The 19,694-nt window shown below is 47.0% G+C and overlaps 1 protein-coding gene across 2 annotated transcripts in view; it reads right to left on the minus strand.

Annotated features, from left to right (window-relative positions):
- Positions 1–19,694, minus strand: part of LOC308132966 (kinesin-like protein KIF13B) — a 76,724-nt gene that overhangs the window by 45,953 nt on the left and 11,077 nt on the right. For both annotated transcript variants that reach the window (XM_080500200.1, XM_080500199.1), the window contains exons 3-8: positions 10,266–10,278; positions 9,922–9,982; positions 9,652–9,744; positions 7,970–8,150; positions 753–840; positions 496–630 (exon numbers count right to left, since the gene is read on the minus strand). In XM_080500200.1, the coding sequence (XP_080356326.1) occupies positions 496–630; positions 753–840; positions 7,970–8,150; positions 9,652–9,744; positions 9,922–9,982; positions 10,266–10,278 (571 nt within the window). The remainder of the gene's footprint in view (positions 1–495; positions 631–752; positions 841–7,969; positions 8,151–9,651; positions 9,745–9,921; positions 9,983–10,265; positions 10,279–19,694) is intronic.

Here is a 19,694-nt window from a genome sequence, read left to right on the forward strand (position 1 = left end):
GGTTTCAGTCAGTTGAGGTTTCAGTCAGTTGAGGGTTCCGTCAGTTGAGGTTTCAGTCAGTTGAGGTTTCAGTCAGTTGAGGGTTCCGTCAGTTGAGGGTTCCGTCAGTTGAGGTTTCAGTCAGTTGAGGGTTCCGTCAGTTGAGGTTTCAGTCAGTTGAGGTATCTTCCTGGTTGCTGGTTTTCTATTTTGAGCAGATTGACTTCTCCGCTCTCTGAGAAACTGAACTTATGTGGAGCCTGATTTTTCTCTCCATTGCACAAGAATCCAAGCACTGTGTTAGAAGAAAGATGAAATGTCCTGTGGACTCGTGTCGTCTTTGTCTCTGTGACATTTGACTGATGGTGGATTTCTGCATGTGTTCAGGCCTCCACCAGTTTGGCCTACAGCCTTCACAGTAGTTCTGCCTCCTTCGCCATGTTCACCACACTCAATGAGACGCTCAGCTGTGTGTGCACGTGCATGTAGGTGTGGTTGCGTGCGCTCTCATCTCACCCCAGACTGCAGGTCTTTCAACGTGTGTGTGAGGATGATGTTGAAGACGGCGTGCGATCGGCTGCTCTCCTCATTCATGTTGGTTGCAGCGACCGTTCGAGATTTATTCCCCTCCGACATCAGAGACTCGATGTCCTGAGAGGACAACAGTCACAAGAAGCTCAGAAAGGTTCCGCCGTGCTTTACAGCAGGAGCTCTGGAGGACGACTGGCAGGTCACAATGATGTGAAAATGGAAGCAGGTGGAGAAGTGTTCACCTTGTAGCTAGCCACCGCCAGTCGAGACAGGCCGTCCACGTAGGGACCCAGGACTTTGTGTTCTCTCACCTTCAGCGTCTGTCTTCCCCTGGAACAAACACACAGAACCAGGAGCTGCAGCAGGACCCACATCTGCATCATTACTGACCCACAGCTCAGCACATGTGGCTCTCAGATGGTCTGCTCTCCTCTCACTGAGGTTAAAGGTCAGGCAGTGAGTCGGAGTCAGATGTGAGGCAGGGCTGATGTACTACTGGACACGGCCTGGCCTCCTCACTGCCTACTGTGACCACAGCAGCTCCAACAACTCCACAGTTCAGCTGCAGCTTGGGTCTTTAAACACAAACAATCGTCACACAACTTCACGAAAGATTTGCATTGATGAAAATGTTGGAGGTTTGTTTTGTACAGTGAGGTCTTTAAACTTAAATTCTTACAACTTGGGCTGCAAAATTCTGGGAATTCTCAAAATCGGAAAGTTTCCATGGGAATTAATGTCAATTAATGTGAATTTATGGGAATAAAACAGGACAGCTGTGGCTACAACGCCCTGGTCCTGACACTAGGAACCCGTAACAGGCGGTGCCAGAGGACCTCAGGGGCCGCCGGGGCTCATATCATAAAAGCAGGTCAGAAAGATAAGAAGGCCCAAGACCATTAAGACATTTAAAAACTAATAATAAAATCTTAAAATCGATCCTGAAACGCACAGGGAGCCAATGCAGTGATTCTAAAGCAGGTGTAACGTCCCGTCTCGTAGCGGACGGGAGCTGAGAGTTTTTTGGGGAAGACCAGAAAGCAGGGCATTACAATAGTCTAAGAGACTAGAGATAAAAGCATGCATCAGCACCTCCATGCTGGCCAGCGAGAGAAATGGGTGGACCCTGGAAAAATTCTTCAGGTGGTAAAATCCTACTTTTGTTATGTTCTTAATATGGGAACTAAAATCCAGCTCAGAGTCAAAAAGAAGGCCCAGGTTTTTAACACACTGCGAGGTTGTCCAGTCCTGCAGTGATGGTAAAAGCTTCTCTCTCTGTCCTTCAGGACCAAGGATTCAAGGATTCAAGGATTCTTTATTGTCATATCATAAAATGATACGAAATTTGGACTCAGGTCCCGGTAAGCCAAAGTAATAAAAAAAATATATAACAGGAGCGTAAAAATATATACAGGAGCGTAAACATATGTACAAGGGATAAAGTGAGGAAGTGGTGGTGAATGTAAAGTGTGAAGTGTTTGTAGTGCAGGAAGATGAGGGAGTCTACGGAACATGGCTGGAGTTCACTAGTCTCACAGCTTCAAGGAAGAAGCTGTTCCTGAGCCTGGTGGTTTTGCTCCGAATGCTCCTCAGCCGCTTTCCTGAGGGGAGGGGCTGAAACAGTCCATGTGCTGGGTGGGTGGAGTCCTTCATGATGCGGAGAGCCCTCCCCCTGCATCGTGCTGTGTAGAGGTCTGAGGTGGTGGGGAGTCCTCTGAGCGGCCTTTACCACCCTCTGCAGAGCCTTCCTCTCAGCGGCGGTGCATCCGCCATGCCACACAGTGATGCAGCTGCAGAGGACGCTCTCCACCGCACAGTGGTAGAAGCTCCTCAGGACGGAGCCTCCCAGACCTGCTTTCCGCAGCTTCCTGAGGAAGTAGAGACGTTGGTGGGCCTTCTTGACCAGACGGGAAGTGTTGGCGCTCCAGGTGAGGTCCTTGGACAAGTGAACCCCCAGGTACTTGTAGCTGGAAACCACTTCCACAGCTGCTCCTCCGATGTGCAGGGGAGCGGGGGGGCACCTGACCCTCCTGAAGTCCACCACCATCTCCTTGGTCTTTTCCCCGTTGATGCAGAGGTTGTTTCCACTGCACCACTGCATCAGGTGTTCCACCTCCTCTCTGTATTTGGACTCATCGTTGTTTGTGATGCGTCCCACTACTGCTGTGTCGTCCGCAAACTTCACTATATGACAGCTGGGGTGTATTGCCGTGCAGTCATATGTCAGCAGAGTGAACAGGAGGGGGCTCAGCACACCGCCCTGAGGTGAGCCGGTGCTGAGGATGATGGGGGAGGAGACGGTGTCGTTGATCCTGACAGTTTGTGGTCTGTTGGTCAGGAAGTCCAGGATCCAGTTCCCCAGTGTGGGGCTCAGTCCAAGGGAGTGGAGCTTCTGCACCAGGGTCTGCGGGATGATGGTGTTGAAGGCTGAGGAGAAGTCCAGGAAGAGCAGACGGACGTAGGAGTTTTTGCTCTCCAGATGGGTGAGGGTTGTGTGGACCACCGATGAGATGGCGTCATCAGTGGAGCGGTTTTTCCTATATGCGTATTGGTGGGGGTCCACAGTGACGTCGATGGAGTCCTTGATCTGAGTCATGACCAGCCTCTCGAAGCACTTCATAACTACCGGGGTTAGGGCGACCGGCCGGTAGTCGTTTAGGCCCGTCACTGTGGAGCATTTGGGGACGGGGACAATTGTGGCAGTAACCAATAACCCTAACCAATAACTAAAACCTCAGTTTTGTCCTTGTTGAGCTGGAGGAGGTTCTCTGCCATCCATGACTTTAAATCTAAAATGCAGTTAAAAAGGGCGTCTAATGGCCCTGTGTCATCAGGAGTAATGTACAGCTGTGTATCATCAGCATAGCTGTTAAAGCTGATGCCATGTCTCCTGATGACGTCCCCAAGCGCCAACATATAAAGATTAAAAAGTGTTGGACCTAAAAATGAACCTTGGGGAACTCCATACTTGATTCTATTTTTTTTTTTTAATTGTTTTTATGTATTTATTCTTGTATTTAATTCTTAATGTATTGTTTTAGCTTGTAAAGCACTTTGGATGTCACCGGGTGATTATAAAAGGGAAATAAAGTTGATTTGATTTGATTTGATTCTTGAGGAGAAAGTATCCATACTTACATAAAATTGACGATCTGAGAGACAGGAGGTGAACCAGTTAAGAACAGTGCCGACCAGGGTTTGAAGTCTATTTAACAAGATGTGGTGATCTACTGTATTTTCACTGGGGCTGTCTCAGTACTGTGGTTCATCCTAAAAACAGACTGATTTCTCTTTAAAATATCAATTCTATTTAAAAAGTCATTTAGTTGGATTAAAACCAGTTTTTCTAAAACTTTGCTTAAAAAGGTAAGTTAGATGCTGGTCGGTCGTTTTCAAGAATGTTTTGGTCTAAATGACTTTTCTTCAGAAGGGGCTTCACCACCGCCATTTTAAAGGCAGCAGGGAAAACACCCGTCTGAAGAGAGTAATTCATGATGTTAAGAAGCTCAAACTCAAAGAACCATAGAATGTTTTAAAAAAACGGTGTGGGAATCGGGTCTAAAAGGCAGGTTGTGGGTTGACTTGGGAGAAAACTGGACCAAGTGTCTCGGTATCAACAAGGACAAAACTGTCCAGTGTCTCCTCAGGTAAAATCAAAACTTCAGAAGCCTTCAAGTAGCTTGTTGAGATAAAAGACCAGTTCTTATAGCATCAATTTGACTTCTGAAGTTTCTGCAAAGTCCTCACATAAAACGTCTGTTAAAATCCTGGAGGACTTATTAAAATCTGTATTAATTAAAAGGTCAATGGTGGAAAAGAGGAATCTTGGGTTGTTTTTATTGTCTGAAATGAGTTTTGAAAAATGAGATGTTCTTGATTGTTTGGCTTTATTGTTGTAGATTCTGAGTTGTTGACAGAAGATTTGATAACGAACCGTTAATTTAGTTTTCCTCCATTTTCTTTCTGCACTCCTGCATTGCCTCTTGAATTTTTTAGTTTCCTCATTTCTCCATGGAGGTAGAGATTTGTTTTTAATGATTTTTGTTTTTAGTGGCGCCACAGAGTTTAGGGTTGTTGTAAGTTTACTGCTAAAATTATTTCAAATAAAATCGCAAGATGCAGGTAAAATGTCAGCAGGAGTGCGGTTTAACATTTGCATAACATTTGCAGCCACTTCAGAAGTAAGATAACGTTTCCTCACCGTTCTCACTGGGCCTCACGTTGACTAAACTAGTAATGTTAAAAAAGACACGGTGGTGGTCAGACCATAGGAGATGACCAGGTCAAAGGTGTGTCCTCTGTGTGACGTGCTGTTTAAAATCCATGCTGTTTAAAAGAGTCATAAAATAAATGACAGCACGGTCTGACTCGTTATCGATGTGTAAGTTGAAATCACCAGTTATTAAAATCTTATTATATTTTGCATGGATGATTGTTAACAAGTCTGAAAATTCACTGATAAAAGAAGATGCATATTTGGGAGGCCTGTAAATTATAACGCATAAAATCTGAGGGCTGTTAAAAACAAAGGTGTGGTGTTAAAGGTGGCCCAACTGCCCAAAAAGATGTCTTTTTTTTAAAAAGTGTGTTGCAGGTAATGGAGGCACCTTTTCTTCCCCCTTAACTGAAAATTGAAAGTAAAAATTTAGTGGGGAGCCTCTGTGAGAACAGCTGGAGCATCAGTGCCGAGCCAGGTTTCTGTTAAACATAGGCAGTCGAGGTTATTATCGAAAATAAGATCATTTATAATAAAAGTTTTGCTGGCAAGAGCTCGAACGTTATGAAGAGCCATGTTGATGATTTGTGTATGTTTGTGTTTGGTGACGGGTGGAGCTGAGGGCAGGTGGAGGAGGTGGAGGAGGTTGATGTTGTGTGTGGGGATGTTGTGAAGGATTGTGGAGACGACAGGAACTGCAGAGGCGGGGTTGTGGATGTTGTTGTGAGAGGTGGAGGGGTGATGGAGAGAGCAGTAGGGGGCGCTCTTGCCAGCAGATCCGTGTTGTGGTGTGGTGAGTGAGGAAGACAGGTGGAGGCGTGTACCAGGAGGCTCGAGTCAGTCGTGTCTCCGGTAGTGAAAGTTCACGGAGAGCGCCATGCAGCCCTGGTAGCTGAGGGGGAACCGTCGGCTCGGTACAGGAGGGCCGCTTCTAAAATAGCTTCAAATGATGGATAAACACAAAGTCCCGTGAGCGACACGCTGCCTGGAGCCAGTAGTGGAGGTATACAAGTCTGCTGAAACGGACATCTCCATGGCCGAGAGTGGGAATTAGGCTGCTGATAAAAAAGGACAGACCACAGTTTTGTTAAAAAAGAGAACAGTTCATTAAAACCATTTTTGGTCACTTCTGAGTGACCCCTGGCCGAGTCGTTGGTCCCCACATGTACGATGATGCGCTTCACCGAGGGTGGGAGGTTTTCCAGTAGTTCTGGGAGTTTATTTAAAATAGTTAAAATTGTGGCTCCAGGAAAACAGAGAGTGATTGAGTTAAAAAAAAACGGATATTCCCACCATCAGTGTGGTCGGTGAGAAGAATGGTAGAGAGGGTGGGCTCCGCCGGACCGTCGGGGAGCGCCGACGCTCTGCTGGAGAAATCCGCCGGCCCGCTCTACCGGAGGGCGCTGCCGGTCCACCAGAGGGCCGCACTGGTCCACCTGGAGGCACGGCACTCGCTGCGATGATGCAGTTGCAGGGCCACTGCCAGAGTCTTTCCCACGGTCAGGGTCAGGGGGTCCACCCAGAGGCTCAGCACTGCTTCCTTCAGCAGTCGCTGCCGTGGGTGCTGATGTCTGCGATGGAAGTCGTGGGTCCGAGGTTTTAACCGGACCCCGGGCGGCTCCACTGGGGGCCGATGAGGACGACGCCGGGATGATTGAGTGTGTCGCCAAGGGGGCGTCCCCGGCCGCCGGAGGAGCAGGTATTCCGGGAGACCTGTTCGCCGCAGCGTTCCTGGTGATCCTGTCCGCTGCGGGAGAGGTTGTGTCAGTTCCGGGGTCAGAGCCCCCACCAGCGTCCGCGATCGGGGCCGAGACCACACCAGACAACGGGCCAAAGCGGTTTGAGTTGGAGGGGCGAGACGGAGCGCCTGGCACATTTTTTCCCGCCGCGGACCACCACCTCGGTCCACGATCGGTGGTGGTTCGGTGTTGAGCTAGACGGCGGTCGCGGGTCTGTAACGCCAGCCCAGTGGACCGTGTCCCGGAGGACCACCGTCAGGGACGGGATCTTTTGTGATTGTTCATGGGCGATGTCCATGCAGGCTGTCAGCAGTGCCGGTTTGGCCTCCAACTCCGCTTTAAGCCGGCGAACATCCTCCAGTGGTCAGTGAAGTCTTCATAAGTTAGTTTCGCTGAGGAGAGTCGTGGAAGAGGGACTACGAAGCTGAGATGATTGCTTTTCCCGTGTTCTCTGCTGCTGCGCGTACAGGACGTTTACTTCCTCTGATCCCCTGAGATTAATTACGACCAATCTATTTGTAGGTAATAGGAATTATGAGTTAAAATTTAGTCTGTTGTGTTAAAATATGTGATCCATCTGTCATGCAGGCCTCAAGCTGTGCTTGATTGTCTCATTTAGTGACTTTACAAACGTATTATTAAAAGTACGTCTGTTCTTATTCAGGTGGCCAAGTGCATTGTCAGCTCAGTGACAATTTCATTCATTTATAGATACTTATTTAATTTTGAACATTTCCAAAATTCCCCAGCTTAAAATTTACGGAACATTTCAGGAAATTTTGCGAAAGTTAACAATCCCAAAAAAAAAACCTCCAACTCTCCACAAAACTCATAAAGTGCACGTCCAGGCATCATCCGCCACAATGACTTTTAATTGTACTTAATTAAGTACAATTAATTAAGTCATTTAATTAATTGTACACAAAAATGTTACCAGGTTATATTTTTCAACCGTTTTAACGAGAAGAAACCACGTTTGACAGCGTAGAAGGATTTCTTCTTTTGTACTTGCAGGCTATCACACATCACTGTACTGCATCTGCATTGTTATTAGCTTATTTTCATAGAAATCTCCAGGGTGAAAATGTAAATCCTGGCTCTCAAACAAAGCGCAGATTGTGAGCTGAATGACTGGATGAAAAATGTAGCTTTGATTTGGACTAAATGAGCATTTTTAACTGTGAGAAGTCTGTTGCTTTATGTTTGCAACAAGCGGATTTTAGCAGCTCAGAATCTTTAAATGATGGGAAAAATATCACCAACTTTTGAAATCCCTGCTAATAAAACTAATGTGATACTTAATTCAACAAAGTACACCTGGACAGTTTGAGGTAATTTTCATTGAAGAAAAAGTAAAACAATCCAATCAAATTCAGTAGAGTGGAGGCTCAGCAGACTTTGAGATGACGTGATGACTTCCTGCTGCTTCTCTGAGGTCCTGAGGACTCATGAGGGCAAACGGCTTGCTGGAGTGTGAAGAGCTGCAGGTGCAGGGAGGTCATACCCTTTGGGGTCCAGCAGGTCCCGGACCTTCTCGTTGTAGATCTCCATGAAGGACACCTCCACGGTGAAGCTCTCCTCCTCTCCTTGCTCCTTCTGCGTCCGTTCAAACAGAGCGCTGCACAGGCGAGGAATCAGCCCGGGCTGGTCTCCTGAACCCATCATGGTGTACGACTTCCCCGAGCCTGCACACACACACACACACACACACACACACACCAGATCAATCAGCACGTTGTCCACATTTCTTGGGATGGAACCTTTCACATTAGAACCGACAGGTACCGGCACCTGGGAATCGGTATCGGTACTCAATGGGACCAACATTCGGTACGTTTATGTGTTTATGTGGCAATACATTTTTATTTGTATATAATAAAATCTCTAAAGTTTTCATTCTAACATATTTAAATCTCAATATATAAACTTTAACAAACATATCAAAATAACATCCAACTGCTTGTATTGTAACATCACAGTTGTTTCACACATTTCTTCAACATGGAAACCCTGAACTACGACTCGCAGTGTTTTTTCTTAATAATGATAATATAATGATCAATAATAATGATCAATTTCCTAGTCAAGAACATTTCAAATGCAAAACAGAAAAAAAACAAGACACCCATAACGATGATCTCTGGAATGTGAACCTGAGTTGAAGAAAATAAAAATATAATCAAATGTTTATAATTTTTTGTTTGAATAGGGGATTGGATTTTGTGTGTGTGTGCGCGCGTGTGTGTGTGTGTGTGTGTGCGTGCGTGAGTGCGTGTGCGTGCGTGAGTGCGTGTGTGTTCCAATTCCTAGTCAACAACCTTTATCATAATCAAATATTTTTGTAGGGGTTCATATCCTATGGGGGGGGGGGTCCATGTTCTATGAGGTGGTGTTCTATATGCTATAGGGAGGACATTCATATTTTATGGGGGGGGGGGGGGGGGGGGGGTCCATATTCTGAAGGGGGGGGGGGGGGTGTAGTCCATAGGCCAGGTTCATATACAATACTACACCAACCTCTTCAGTGTTCTTCGCCCCACACAGAACCCACGTTGTTCACAACCTGCCTACATTTCATGGTACTGTCTGCAGTGGTACCTTGCCAGAGTTGGATCTGGGTGCGCTTTGCCGTATCGTACCATACCGTACCGTACCGTACCGTACCCTCCCACCCTGCCCCCTCATTCCCTCAATCAGATTCATCACCAACAAACCAAATGATTTTATACTTCTTATAGTTCTTTTAAGGTTGTGTAAAGGGTTCAAATGTGACTGGATGAGAGATTCTGCTCCATGATTTTAATGTATATCTGGCTACTCAGCAGCTTTTAAAGACCACAAGGTTAGAAATGTCTGAGACTTCTGAATTTACTATGAATGCTTGAGTATGAAAAGAAGGCAAATCAGAACATGTCTACAGAAAGACAACATGAATAACAGAAGTCTTTTTTAACATACACTGAGTAGAAAAGTGGGCGACGTATAATTTCATTTCAAGTGGTTTTTGAAAGGACCAATGATGTGATAGACGAACAACAAGACAGAAGAAAGATTTTAAATAACAGTTTGTCTTTGACACTCTGATTTTGGAGCTTCAAGGTGATTAGCTGCAAAAACTTAAGAGAAAATCTTTATTCACAACATCCCATAGAGAAGCAGCTGCTCCTGTGTACGTGTGTGAATTACCGGTTTGTCCGTAGGCAAAGATACAGGCGTTGTAGCCCAGGAAGGCATTGTGGAGAAGACTTTCTCCAAGGCACTGAAACACCACCTCCTGACCTGCAGCGGACACACACACACACACACACACACACACACACACACACACACACACACACACACACACACACACACACACACACACACACACACACACACACACACACACACACACACACACATCAACGACACGTCCTATAGAACTTATTTTATAAACAAACCCAACCAGAAGCTGACCTGCAAAGTTTTCCTGGTCCGTTTCATCCATGGACCAGAAGCAGTAATCATAGGCAAAGACCTGAATAGACAGGGGTGAGGGGGGGGGGGGGGCGTTACACCTGATCACTCTGAGCTGCCACTCAAACATTTCTACACACTGACAGACACTGATTACTACACACATTCAGAGCTTTTGAGGAGCAGGCTGGTTTCAGCCACAATGGATGTTGCTTCACACCCTCAAATTAAATAATCTGCTACATTGTGGCAAACTTCCCCTGAAGAATATTGTGTGTGTGTGTGTGTGTGTGTGTGTGTGTGTGTGTGTGTGTGTGTGTGTGTGTGTGTGTGTGTGTCTTTACCTTGGAGTGACTCCTGATGGATGGTGGAGAATCAGGACCAGCATGTGGAAAGTAAGAGAACATTTAGTGCACATGACAATATGTTTATATAGACACACACACACACACACACACACACACACACACACACACACACACACACACACACACACACACACACACACACACACACACACACACACACACACACACACACACACACACACACACACACACACACACACACACACACGTGGTTTGATGTGTCTTCCTGAAAGAGTAAAGAAGCAGGAGAAGACAGACAGAGTGAGGACTGTTTGGTGGTGAGCTCCACATCGCTGCTCTCCGCTCTACATGAATCCACAGTGGCAGGCCTTAATGTTGATGGCACTGACGGCTGTCATGGCGGCTCTGAGGCCTGCAGAAGAGTGGGGTCACCTATGTATGTCCTCTGCAGAATAGTGGGGTCACCTATGTATGTCCTCTGCAGAAGAGTGGGGTCACCTATGTATGTCCTCTGCAGAAGAGTGGGGTCACCTATGTATGTCCTCTGCAGAAGAGTGGGGTCACCTATGTATGTCCTCTGAAGAAGAGTGGGGTCACCTATGTATGTCCTCTGCAGAAGAGTGGGGTCACCTATGCATGTCCTCTGCAGAAGAGTGGGGTCACCTATGCATGTCCTCTGCAGAAGAGTGGGGTCACCTATGCATGTCCTCTGCAGAAGAGTGGGGTCACCTATGCATGTCCTCTGCAGAAGAGTGGGGTCACCTATGTATGTCCTCTGAAGAAGAGTGGGGTCACCTATGCATGTCCTCTGAAGAAGAGTGGGGTCACTTATGTATGTCCTCTGAAGAAGAGTGGGGTCACTTATGTATGTCCTCTGAAGAAGAGTGGGGTCACCTATGCATGTCCTCTGAAGAAGAGTGGGGTCACCTATGCATGTCCTCTGAAGAAGAGTGGGGTCACCTATGCATGTCCTCTGTAGAAGAGTGGGGTCACTTATGTATGTCCTCTGCAGAAGAGTGGGGCTCCCTCTGACCAATGGGAATGGAGGAAGAGGCCATCAGGGGAGCACTGAGCCCGCCTCCTCACTCCCACGTCACTTCTACTGCTCTGCTCCTCTTTCACTCCCATTGTCATCATTTTAACATGACTTCATGTATGACCCCACCACTCCCTTCATCTGCTGCCCCCGACTCTCCATCACTCCACATCTGTGTGGGCAGGACAGAGCGAAGGCAGAGCAGAGACAGAGGGACAGAGCAGAGGCAGAGGGACAGAGCGAAGGCAGAATGGAGCCAGAGGGACAGAGTGGAGGCAGAGGCAAGGCAGAGGCAGGGCAGAGGCAGGGCAGAGGCAAGGCAGAGGCAGGGCATAGGCAGGGCAGAGGCAAGGCAGAGGCAGGGCAGAGGCAGGGCAGAGGCAGGGCAGAGGCAGGGGCAGCGCGAAGCCAGAAAGACATAGCGGAGGCAGTTGGGCAGGGCAAAGCGGACAGAGCAAAGGAAGAGCAGAGTGAAAGCAGAGGCAGAGAGGAAGCAGAGCGGAGTCAGAGTGGAGGCAGAGAATAGGGATGCACCGATCCAACCGATATAATTCAGATACCAGAGCTATTGGATTAAATATTATTATCACTATTGTTGATTGAGGCTGTAATAAACCCCTCTCTACAGTAAAGTAATAAATGTAGGAATGTTTGCATGTTTTCTCTCAAAAGACAACTTGAGGTTAGTATAAGGACAGAAAAGGAAGCAGTACACATTATCTTTGTTCCATGTGGACAATGTTGGGGCCTGCGTGACGTCATCATCTCATAATAAACTAGTTCTATCTTTAAAACCTCATAAACACTTTTTAATCCGTGCAGAAATTCTTTAGCAACGCAGCACAAATGACTGGGACTATCTTCAGGGAGTTTAGCGTGGAGTTGGACACTGCTTCACCAAGGTATGAGTCACCTGTTGACAGGGTTAGGGTAGCTGCTGTTCATGGTTTTGATGCCGCCGTAAATGCTGCTCTCCTCGGTGAGCTGGTGTTTTAAAACGGTGACGTCTGGCTTCAGAGCGGCGCCTCGCTGTACGCCTTTGCAAACATCCACGTTGTTGTTGCGTTGCGGAGTTTTGAGCGTAAAATACGTTCAAACAGCGACATATTGTCATGATGTCGTGATCGCCACAGTGTTGCTATGCCTGCTTGCTGGCTGCAAACGGTGGAACGAATTTCCGGACTCATTACTCCATGTCTCATGAGCCCCATTTCCACCACACAAAAAGTACCGGCCTAGACCGGTCTAAACCGCTCCGGTTCGCGTGTCACCACAGGAATGCAGTCTAAACCGCTCCAGACCGCTCCAAAGGCGACCGCTTTTCTGCTCCCCTTCCGTTGGGGTACCAGGACCATGGAACGGGTTTGAGTTTGAGCTGCTGTCTGCTGATTGGTCAGTGATTTACTACACGCCCTCAATATGTTAATGTGCTGGCTGGATGAATCCTCTGCTGTCAGTGTGGTCAGCTGTGCTCTGGTTGTTTTTATTTTCCTTTTCTTTTCTTTGCTGCTCAACTTTAGTGTTTGTGGTGAAAGAGCGACTTGAGGCAGGGGGAGACCGGGGGGATGGACTTTGCATCACGTTGGAGCTTCCTGTTAGAAGCATAGCGCTCGCCGTGGTGTGGATGCGCATCCGGGACACCGGAGTCTGGAGCTTTCGTCTCCGGCGCCGACCGCGCTCCGGCAGCTCCGCTTTCCAGAGGCGGTCAGCGTTCTGTTCAGCCGCGGTCAGTGGCGCTATATCGCGGTCAGTGGCGCTATATCACGGTCAGTGGCGCTATATCGCGGTCAGTGGCGCTATATCGCGGTCAGTGGCGCTATATCGCGGGGACGGACCGCGGAAGCGATGAAAAGGAGCTCGGAGCTCGGCGCCTCCGTGTTCCGGCGCTGAGCTGCCGGACCGCGATCAGCACCGGAGTGGAGAACCTCCTGCGTTTGAGCAGAAAGCTCAGACTCCCGTGTCTGTGCCTCAACCAACCGGGGGGAACGCTCCGGTCACTTGCCCCGCACCCGAGCGCTCGAGTGCGGGGCACGTCGCCCCAAGTCGCCGGCAAGTGGCCGAGCGACTCGCTCTCTCACAACAAACACGGAAGTTGCGCTGCAGCTCTCCGCTGCAAAAATGACTGCTGCAAAAAGTAACTTTTTTTTTTCTGCTGCAAAAAATAACAGTGCAAAGTGGAGAGTTTAAACAACAACAGAGGATTCATAAGATCTACATCTGACGACTTTCTTTTCTGTTATAATGTCACATTTCTGCGGAGCTCATAAGCCCCGCCCACTTTTCACGCTCCTCTCTGCAGTTGGGACGTGACCCAAAATTTCGGTCGGGGTCTCTATTCCGTACTGCTCCGTACCGCTCCGCTCCGTCCCGGCACTTGTGTGTGGTGGGACCGGGGCTATAGAGACCTGCCTCCGTTCAGGAAATCCATTCCACATTTTGCAGCCAGCAGCAGAGAATCTCTTGTGGAGTCATTGCAGCAGACATTAAAGCACAGATGTGGCTCATGTCATAGATCAGAAATTTCTGTATGTTAGACTCAGTGTAACTCCTCCCCATCAGACACAGTGTAACTCCACCCCGTCAGACTCAGTGCATGGAAGAGTTGAATCGTTTCCGATTCTCTCAGGCAGGAATCCCAAACTGATGAGAACTGAGAGCTGTATTTAAACAATTCTGTACTTATGAAACACAGTTCACAGAAAAATGATGAAATAAACAACTTGAACAAGAAAATGTATGTGATTCCCACTGTAATTCATTCTAATAGTAATGAAATCGGCCAGCTACTCTCCTTACTGAAGAAGTGAGACTCACAATGGTCTTCAAACTGACATAGTCAACAAAACAGTTCAAGCTCCAAACACAGTGTGGAAAAGCCTAACATAGACCTCTATACCTCTAGACCCTGACCCTAACATAGACCTCTGTACCTCTAGACCCTGACCCTAACATAGACCTCTATACCTCTAGACCCTGACCCTAACATAGACCTCTATAACTCGAGACTCTAACTTTAACAGACCATAGTGTCATATGTATTTTAGCTCCTTTGGCTGCGTCACAGTTCTCCCCCTTAGCCCTTCATCTTACCCCTACCCCTTTGAAATGCGTGTTCACGAGAGTCTGAGGGGTGTCCCATTTCAATATTGTGAAGAGGCGGAGGGGGAAGGGGAAGGGCTATTCACCCCTCGAAACGAAGCGTTTACAGATGCACACTTTAAACAGAGGGGTATGAGGACATGGCGCCGAAGCACTCGCATTTGACATATATACGCTTCTAAATTTCTATGAACCTGTTGTGTTTTATACTAGTAAGAATGGCAGTAGCGCTGCCATATGGAGCTTCCGTGTGTATTTGTTTCTTAGAGACCGTATTTATAACATTTTATTATTACACTGTATAGTTCCAAAGTCTTCTAATATGGGCGTTTTGAAAACAGGGACCCCCGAGCAAACAAGGAAGCTCCTCCGCTTTCGCATGGTGAATATTTCTGAAGTCCAAATACAGCGCAAAAACTGAAGTAATCCATGTCTGCGTCTATTTCTTCACCTTGATGGGGGAAAGGCGGAAAACGACACAAAGCAGCCAAGCTACTGCAACACGTTGAATTTGGGAAGGCAGGACGATGCTCCTGCTGGAAAATCAACAAACATCCGTGGTTCAGCTCTGCTGATATAAAGGCGCCGTATTATGACGTCAAAACTGTGAGACGGAGCGAGAGGGGCGGGGCTGAGCAGAGGGAGAGGGGTGTCCCAAATCTAAGGGTTGAAACTGCCTTTGCCCTCATTTTGGAGGCAGAGGGCTAAGGGGTAGGCGCAGGGGTAAGAATAGAATTGGGATTGGCCCTTTGAGTATCATAAAGGCAATAAATGTGTTTTTTTGTAAAGTACCAGGTTATTCCTTTATTATTGTTTGTGTTAAATAGCTGTACTGTGACAACAAATGAGAAGTTGAATCTGAATTGTACTTCACACCTTTAACCTGAGCTTATGGCTCATGTTGGACGAAAGAACAGAGGGTCAATAGCCAGATGGCTGTAAAGACTTAGGGGCCGTCCACACCATGAAACAAGTTAACCTAAACCAGCTGTTGTTGACCTATCATCCACATGAGGCGGTTTCAAAAGTGTGAAAAGGTTTTTTTTGAACATGGGTCCCAGAGTGGGGAAATTCGCAGCTCGTGCTGCCCAACCACTCAGGGTGTGGAAGGCAAAGTCAGCAAAGACGATCAACTGTGGGAAAAAAGATCATGTAATCACCCCCCTCTCCCCCCACCGCAGTACATGATGTCATCAAACAACCACAACAATCAGGGACTACAAGCTCTGGTGTAGCTGCATAAAGCTACATGACACTAACAGCAGGAAGAGTGCTGCCATAGACCTATAGAACTAGATTTATAAAGAGGTTAATGAGTGTGTTTGTACTTCAAAATTTCTATGTGCTCTGTCTTCTACGTTTTTTGTGTGTTTAGTAAGTCACAGCGCCCCTAAAGGCCTGGCATGTGTACTACATGACCTGAACCCTCGTGTTGAGCCGTGTTCATAGTGAGGTGTAGACGGAATTTACTTGGAGAAGGTTGGAGGGAAAATAAAGTTTTTTTTTTCGTTGTGTGGATGTACCCTCAGTGAGGCTGAATTTTATCACATTGTAACACTGCCCCCTGCTGGCTTTCTGACACTACCGGAAGTCTTTCTCTCACTCCAACGCTGCCCCCTGCTGGCTTTCTGACACTATGGGAAGTCAGTGTCTATTGGCTACTTTAAACGTAGTCTGGTAAACAGAGCCTTAAAGGCCGAGTGAAATGTAAAACATTACTTTGCAAAAAACGATAGTTGGGTTACTCCTTCTAAGGTTCTTCTAAGGTTTCTCCGACTCTGCCCCACTCTGGTGTTGCATAACAAAGTTATTTGAATTTTGAATCTCCAGGCGAGGAAGTCGGGGGAATCCTTCTTCGTGAGCGTGACGTCAAGAGATGTGCAGATCTCCATCTGTTGGGTTTACATTGGCTTGTGTTGTTTCACTCTTAAATATCAAAGTGTTAACAGTGTTTTGAAGTTATCATCGGCGTTTTATGAGCCTTGACGAAATATTGAGCATGGAAGAGACCCGAGAGAGGAGAAAAGGAGCACAGGCGGCAGGATTGGCTAGCCGTTAGCTCGCGCAGCTAGCCGCTAGCTCGGTCAAATAATACCTGGACTCATCTTCGGTGATTCCGCGCAGTCGGAAAAGTGCTTCGACATGATCCAGGAAGCCGGTCGTTCTTCCAAAAGTCAGGAAGCCTCAGAGGTGAAACCTGCCGGCTGCTGAGGCGAGGATGAACAGTCTTCTGCTTCCTCAAACATGTTCCAGACGGGGTCACCTAGCAGAACGACCCTTCTGTGTCTTCTTCATCAATCACTGGGTTTGAAATGACCATGATGATGAAATATGGTTAAATTCAGCCTCTTCGTCATCAAAACTCTGATCCTCCATAATGTAAACACAACTTGGGCGTGTGCACATCCAGTGACGTCACTCTATTATTGTCAGAAGCTCCGCCCAGCAGAGAAAATACCGCTGTTGATCCGCTATTTTCTCACAGATTGCCGTGTTTTAACATTTTACCCTTGGACCAGTTGGCATAAAAAATGTCCCCAGAAGCGACAGCCAGAGTGTTTTGGAGGTGGAATTTTCATTTCACTAGGACTTTAACTTGACTACCCACGGGCAAACAGAGGAAGTGTGGAGTGCAGCTCTCGTTCTACCTGCTTCATCTCAATGTGTTGTATTGCACTGACCAAATGCTCCTCATCACTCGTGCAATGCTCCTTAATGTACGATGGATTTGTGTTGACTTTCATAAACCTGCCTCTCTTCCTGCTGTGCCGTGACTCCAGAATAATGTCGTGACACACTGTCAGGCTCTTTTGATCCAGCAATGAAGTGATGCTTTCCTTTCCACACATAGCCGCAGTTGGTCAGGAAGAAGAATTAGGTAAAAAAAACTAACTTAATCCTGTAGCCTCACCCTCACATGACAGTACACGCCAAGCTTCATCCCGACAGCCACAACTCGAGCTACGCTGGCCTCAAGTGAAAAACAAGTGTGTTAACTTTGTGTTGATGTCCAGAAAAGCATGCGCTATCTGCTTCTTCAGGCAAAGCGTCACATGATCCATCAACCAGGATATCGTACCTGCAGCTCATTTGTGTAGCAGGCAAATATCCTACCTGAGCCAGAGTTCAGCCCTTGTTCTCCAGCCTGCTCTCACCTCATCACAGCGGCTGCAGTTCCCACTGCAGACCACAATGGCTTCAACTCACAACAGGGTCAACATTTCAAACGCAATAAACAATGAAAGAAGACATTAAACAACATATCTACCTATATTACAAATTGTCACATTGGAAATATTTCTCTTTAGACTGAGATGCATTCTGCTGCAGACGGACCACCAGTCTCTGAGCACAGGACTCGGAGAACTTCCTGCTGTTATGAATGTATTGTCTTCTCCTGCCACTGGGGATCCTGGTGCTTCAGTTCAACCAACGCACTACACACCTGCAACCAGTGATACTGGTGACATTCTATATAAAAGAGTGACTCCCGGGTCACTTTTCTATGTAGAATTGTGACCCACGGGTCACTTTTCTAGAATGGTAAAATGACCCGCCCCGCAGAATCTTGACCCCAAATAAGAATGTTCTAATGTAGATATTTAATATAAATTCTACTTGTTACATGTCATAAGCCACTGCTTTTGTGTATTATTGGATCTTTCCTTTCAATATACAATTTGAAAATAAGGCAGTACGAAATCCCATCACATGCACAGAAATGATGTTGTAAACATCATTTACACAGACTTGTAAAGTCTGTGTAAACATATAAAATGTACAATAAAAAAAAAATACTTTTTTAAATTCATTCCTAAAATTAAACTTCCAAGACTAAAGAATGCTAATCACAGACTCCAGCCATTATCAGAGCTTAACCAAATGACCAACGAGAAAAAAGGGCTGCAATGCAAACACTATGTAAAGTAGGCTGGACCCAAAAAGATGAATACAAACAGTGAGAGCAGCATGAGCGGAGCGGCAAGGCCGTCAGACCGCCGTGCTGACAGCCGGAGAGAGGAACTGCCACTGCGCTCTTGTTCAGGCCTCCATAAATGTCGTCAGGAGAAGTTTATGGTCGACAGATGCTCCAGTAAATGACCTTCTTCCCCCTTAACCAGCTTCTCCTCTATCAAGGAAGGCTCTTCACGGTCACTGGTGACGACCCGGAGTTCACCTCCCTCTGTGTTGCCACAGAAACGGAAGCAGTGGTGGGAGTTGCAGCCTGATCCAGAGTCGGTGTTTCCTTGTCAATCTGTCTCACAGAAACTCCCACAGTCACAAGAGGAGCTTTCTTCACACACAGCCACCTCTATCAGGGAGGAGAGCCAGGAGCTGCTGGTCCAACAGCTGAGCTTCAATTTGATTCAATGCAGCCACAAGTTCATCTTCTTCTTCAGCTTCAAATATTTCCCTTAAAAGCGTTCTCCAAAAGTATTGTTGCAACAGGCAGTCACTCGGTTGTGATCCTACGTTGACATGTTCAATCCAACAACACACTGCGGTCTCCTCAGGAATAGAATCCACACATCTGAGACCGTCTCAACACCGTATTCACTGGGTACATGATGCCAGCTCAAATCCACTTGCAGGTCGGTCAGCTTCCGACCAAAAACTCCAGCCTGTCGACTAAAGAAGAGTCCAAACCCAGCGGAGAAGCCTGCTCCAACAGAATCTCAGAATCCTGTCAGGGCAGCAGGCAGAGAGCTGCAGCCCAGCTGACGACCTGAGAGCCTGAGACGTCTGAAGCTTCCTCATCTGACCACCAGCAAGCCTTTTCACCAGTTGGACCTGCTATGTCATTGGATGTACCATGGTCCAAAACTGAAAGTAGTGTAAAGTTGCTAGTGGTAATCACTCTGGCCAGTGATCATTAAGTGTCTGCAGCTGTTCGATGGAGCACAACACACATTGCTCCCGTGTATAACATGCATTATGTCCACATGGCAGGAGAATTAGGCCAATTTTGGCCCCAATTCTCCCCTTATGACAATCGTAAGGACGCTCAGATCATCAGAAGTTAATCTTAGCAGATATTCCTGCCGTGTGTTAACCCTTAGATGCACACGTGGGGTCAAAAATGACCCCAAGCAGTTCCGATGGAATCTTCTATGAAACTTTAATTCTTAGCAACTCTGACGGTCCCACTTACACGTGCGTTACTGGGTAAAAATGTCCTCCAGGGTGGTGAGACTGCTGACATCAGATGTGTAAGTGGGACAATATTGACAGTCAAAGTTGCATCAGATGTGTAAGTGAGACATTCAGAGTTGCTAAGAATTAAGTTTCATCGAAGATTCCATAGGAAC

This window comes from Blennius ocellaris (assembly GCF_963422515.1).
Source record: "Blennius ocellaris genome assembly, chromosome: 1".
Classification (NCBI taxonomy): Eukaryota; Metazoa; Chordata; class Actinopteri; order Blenniiformes; family Blenniidae; genus Blennius; species Blennius ocellaris.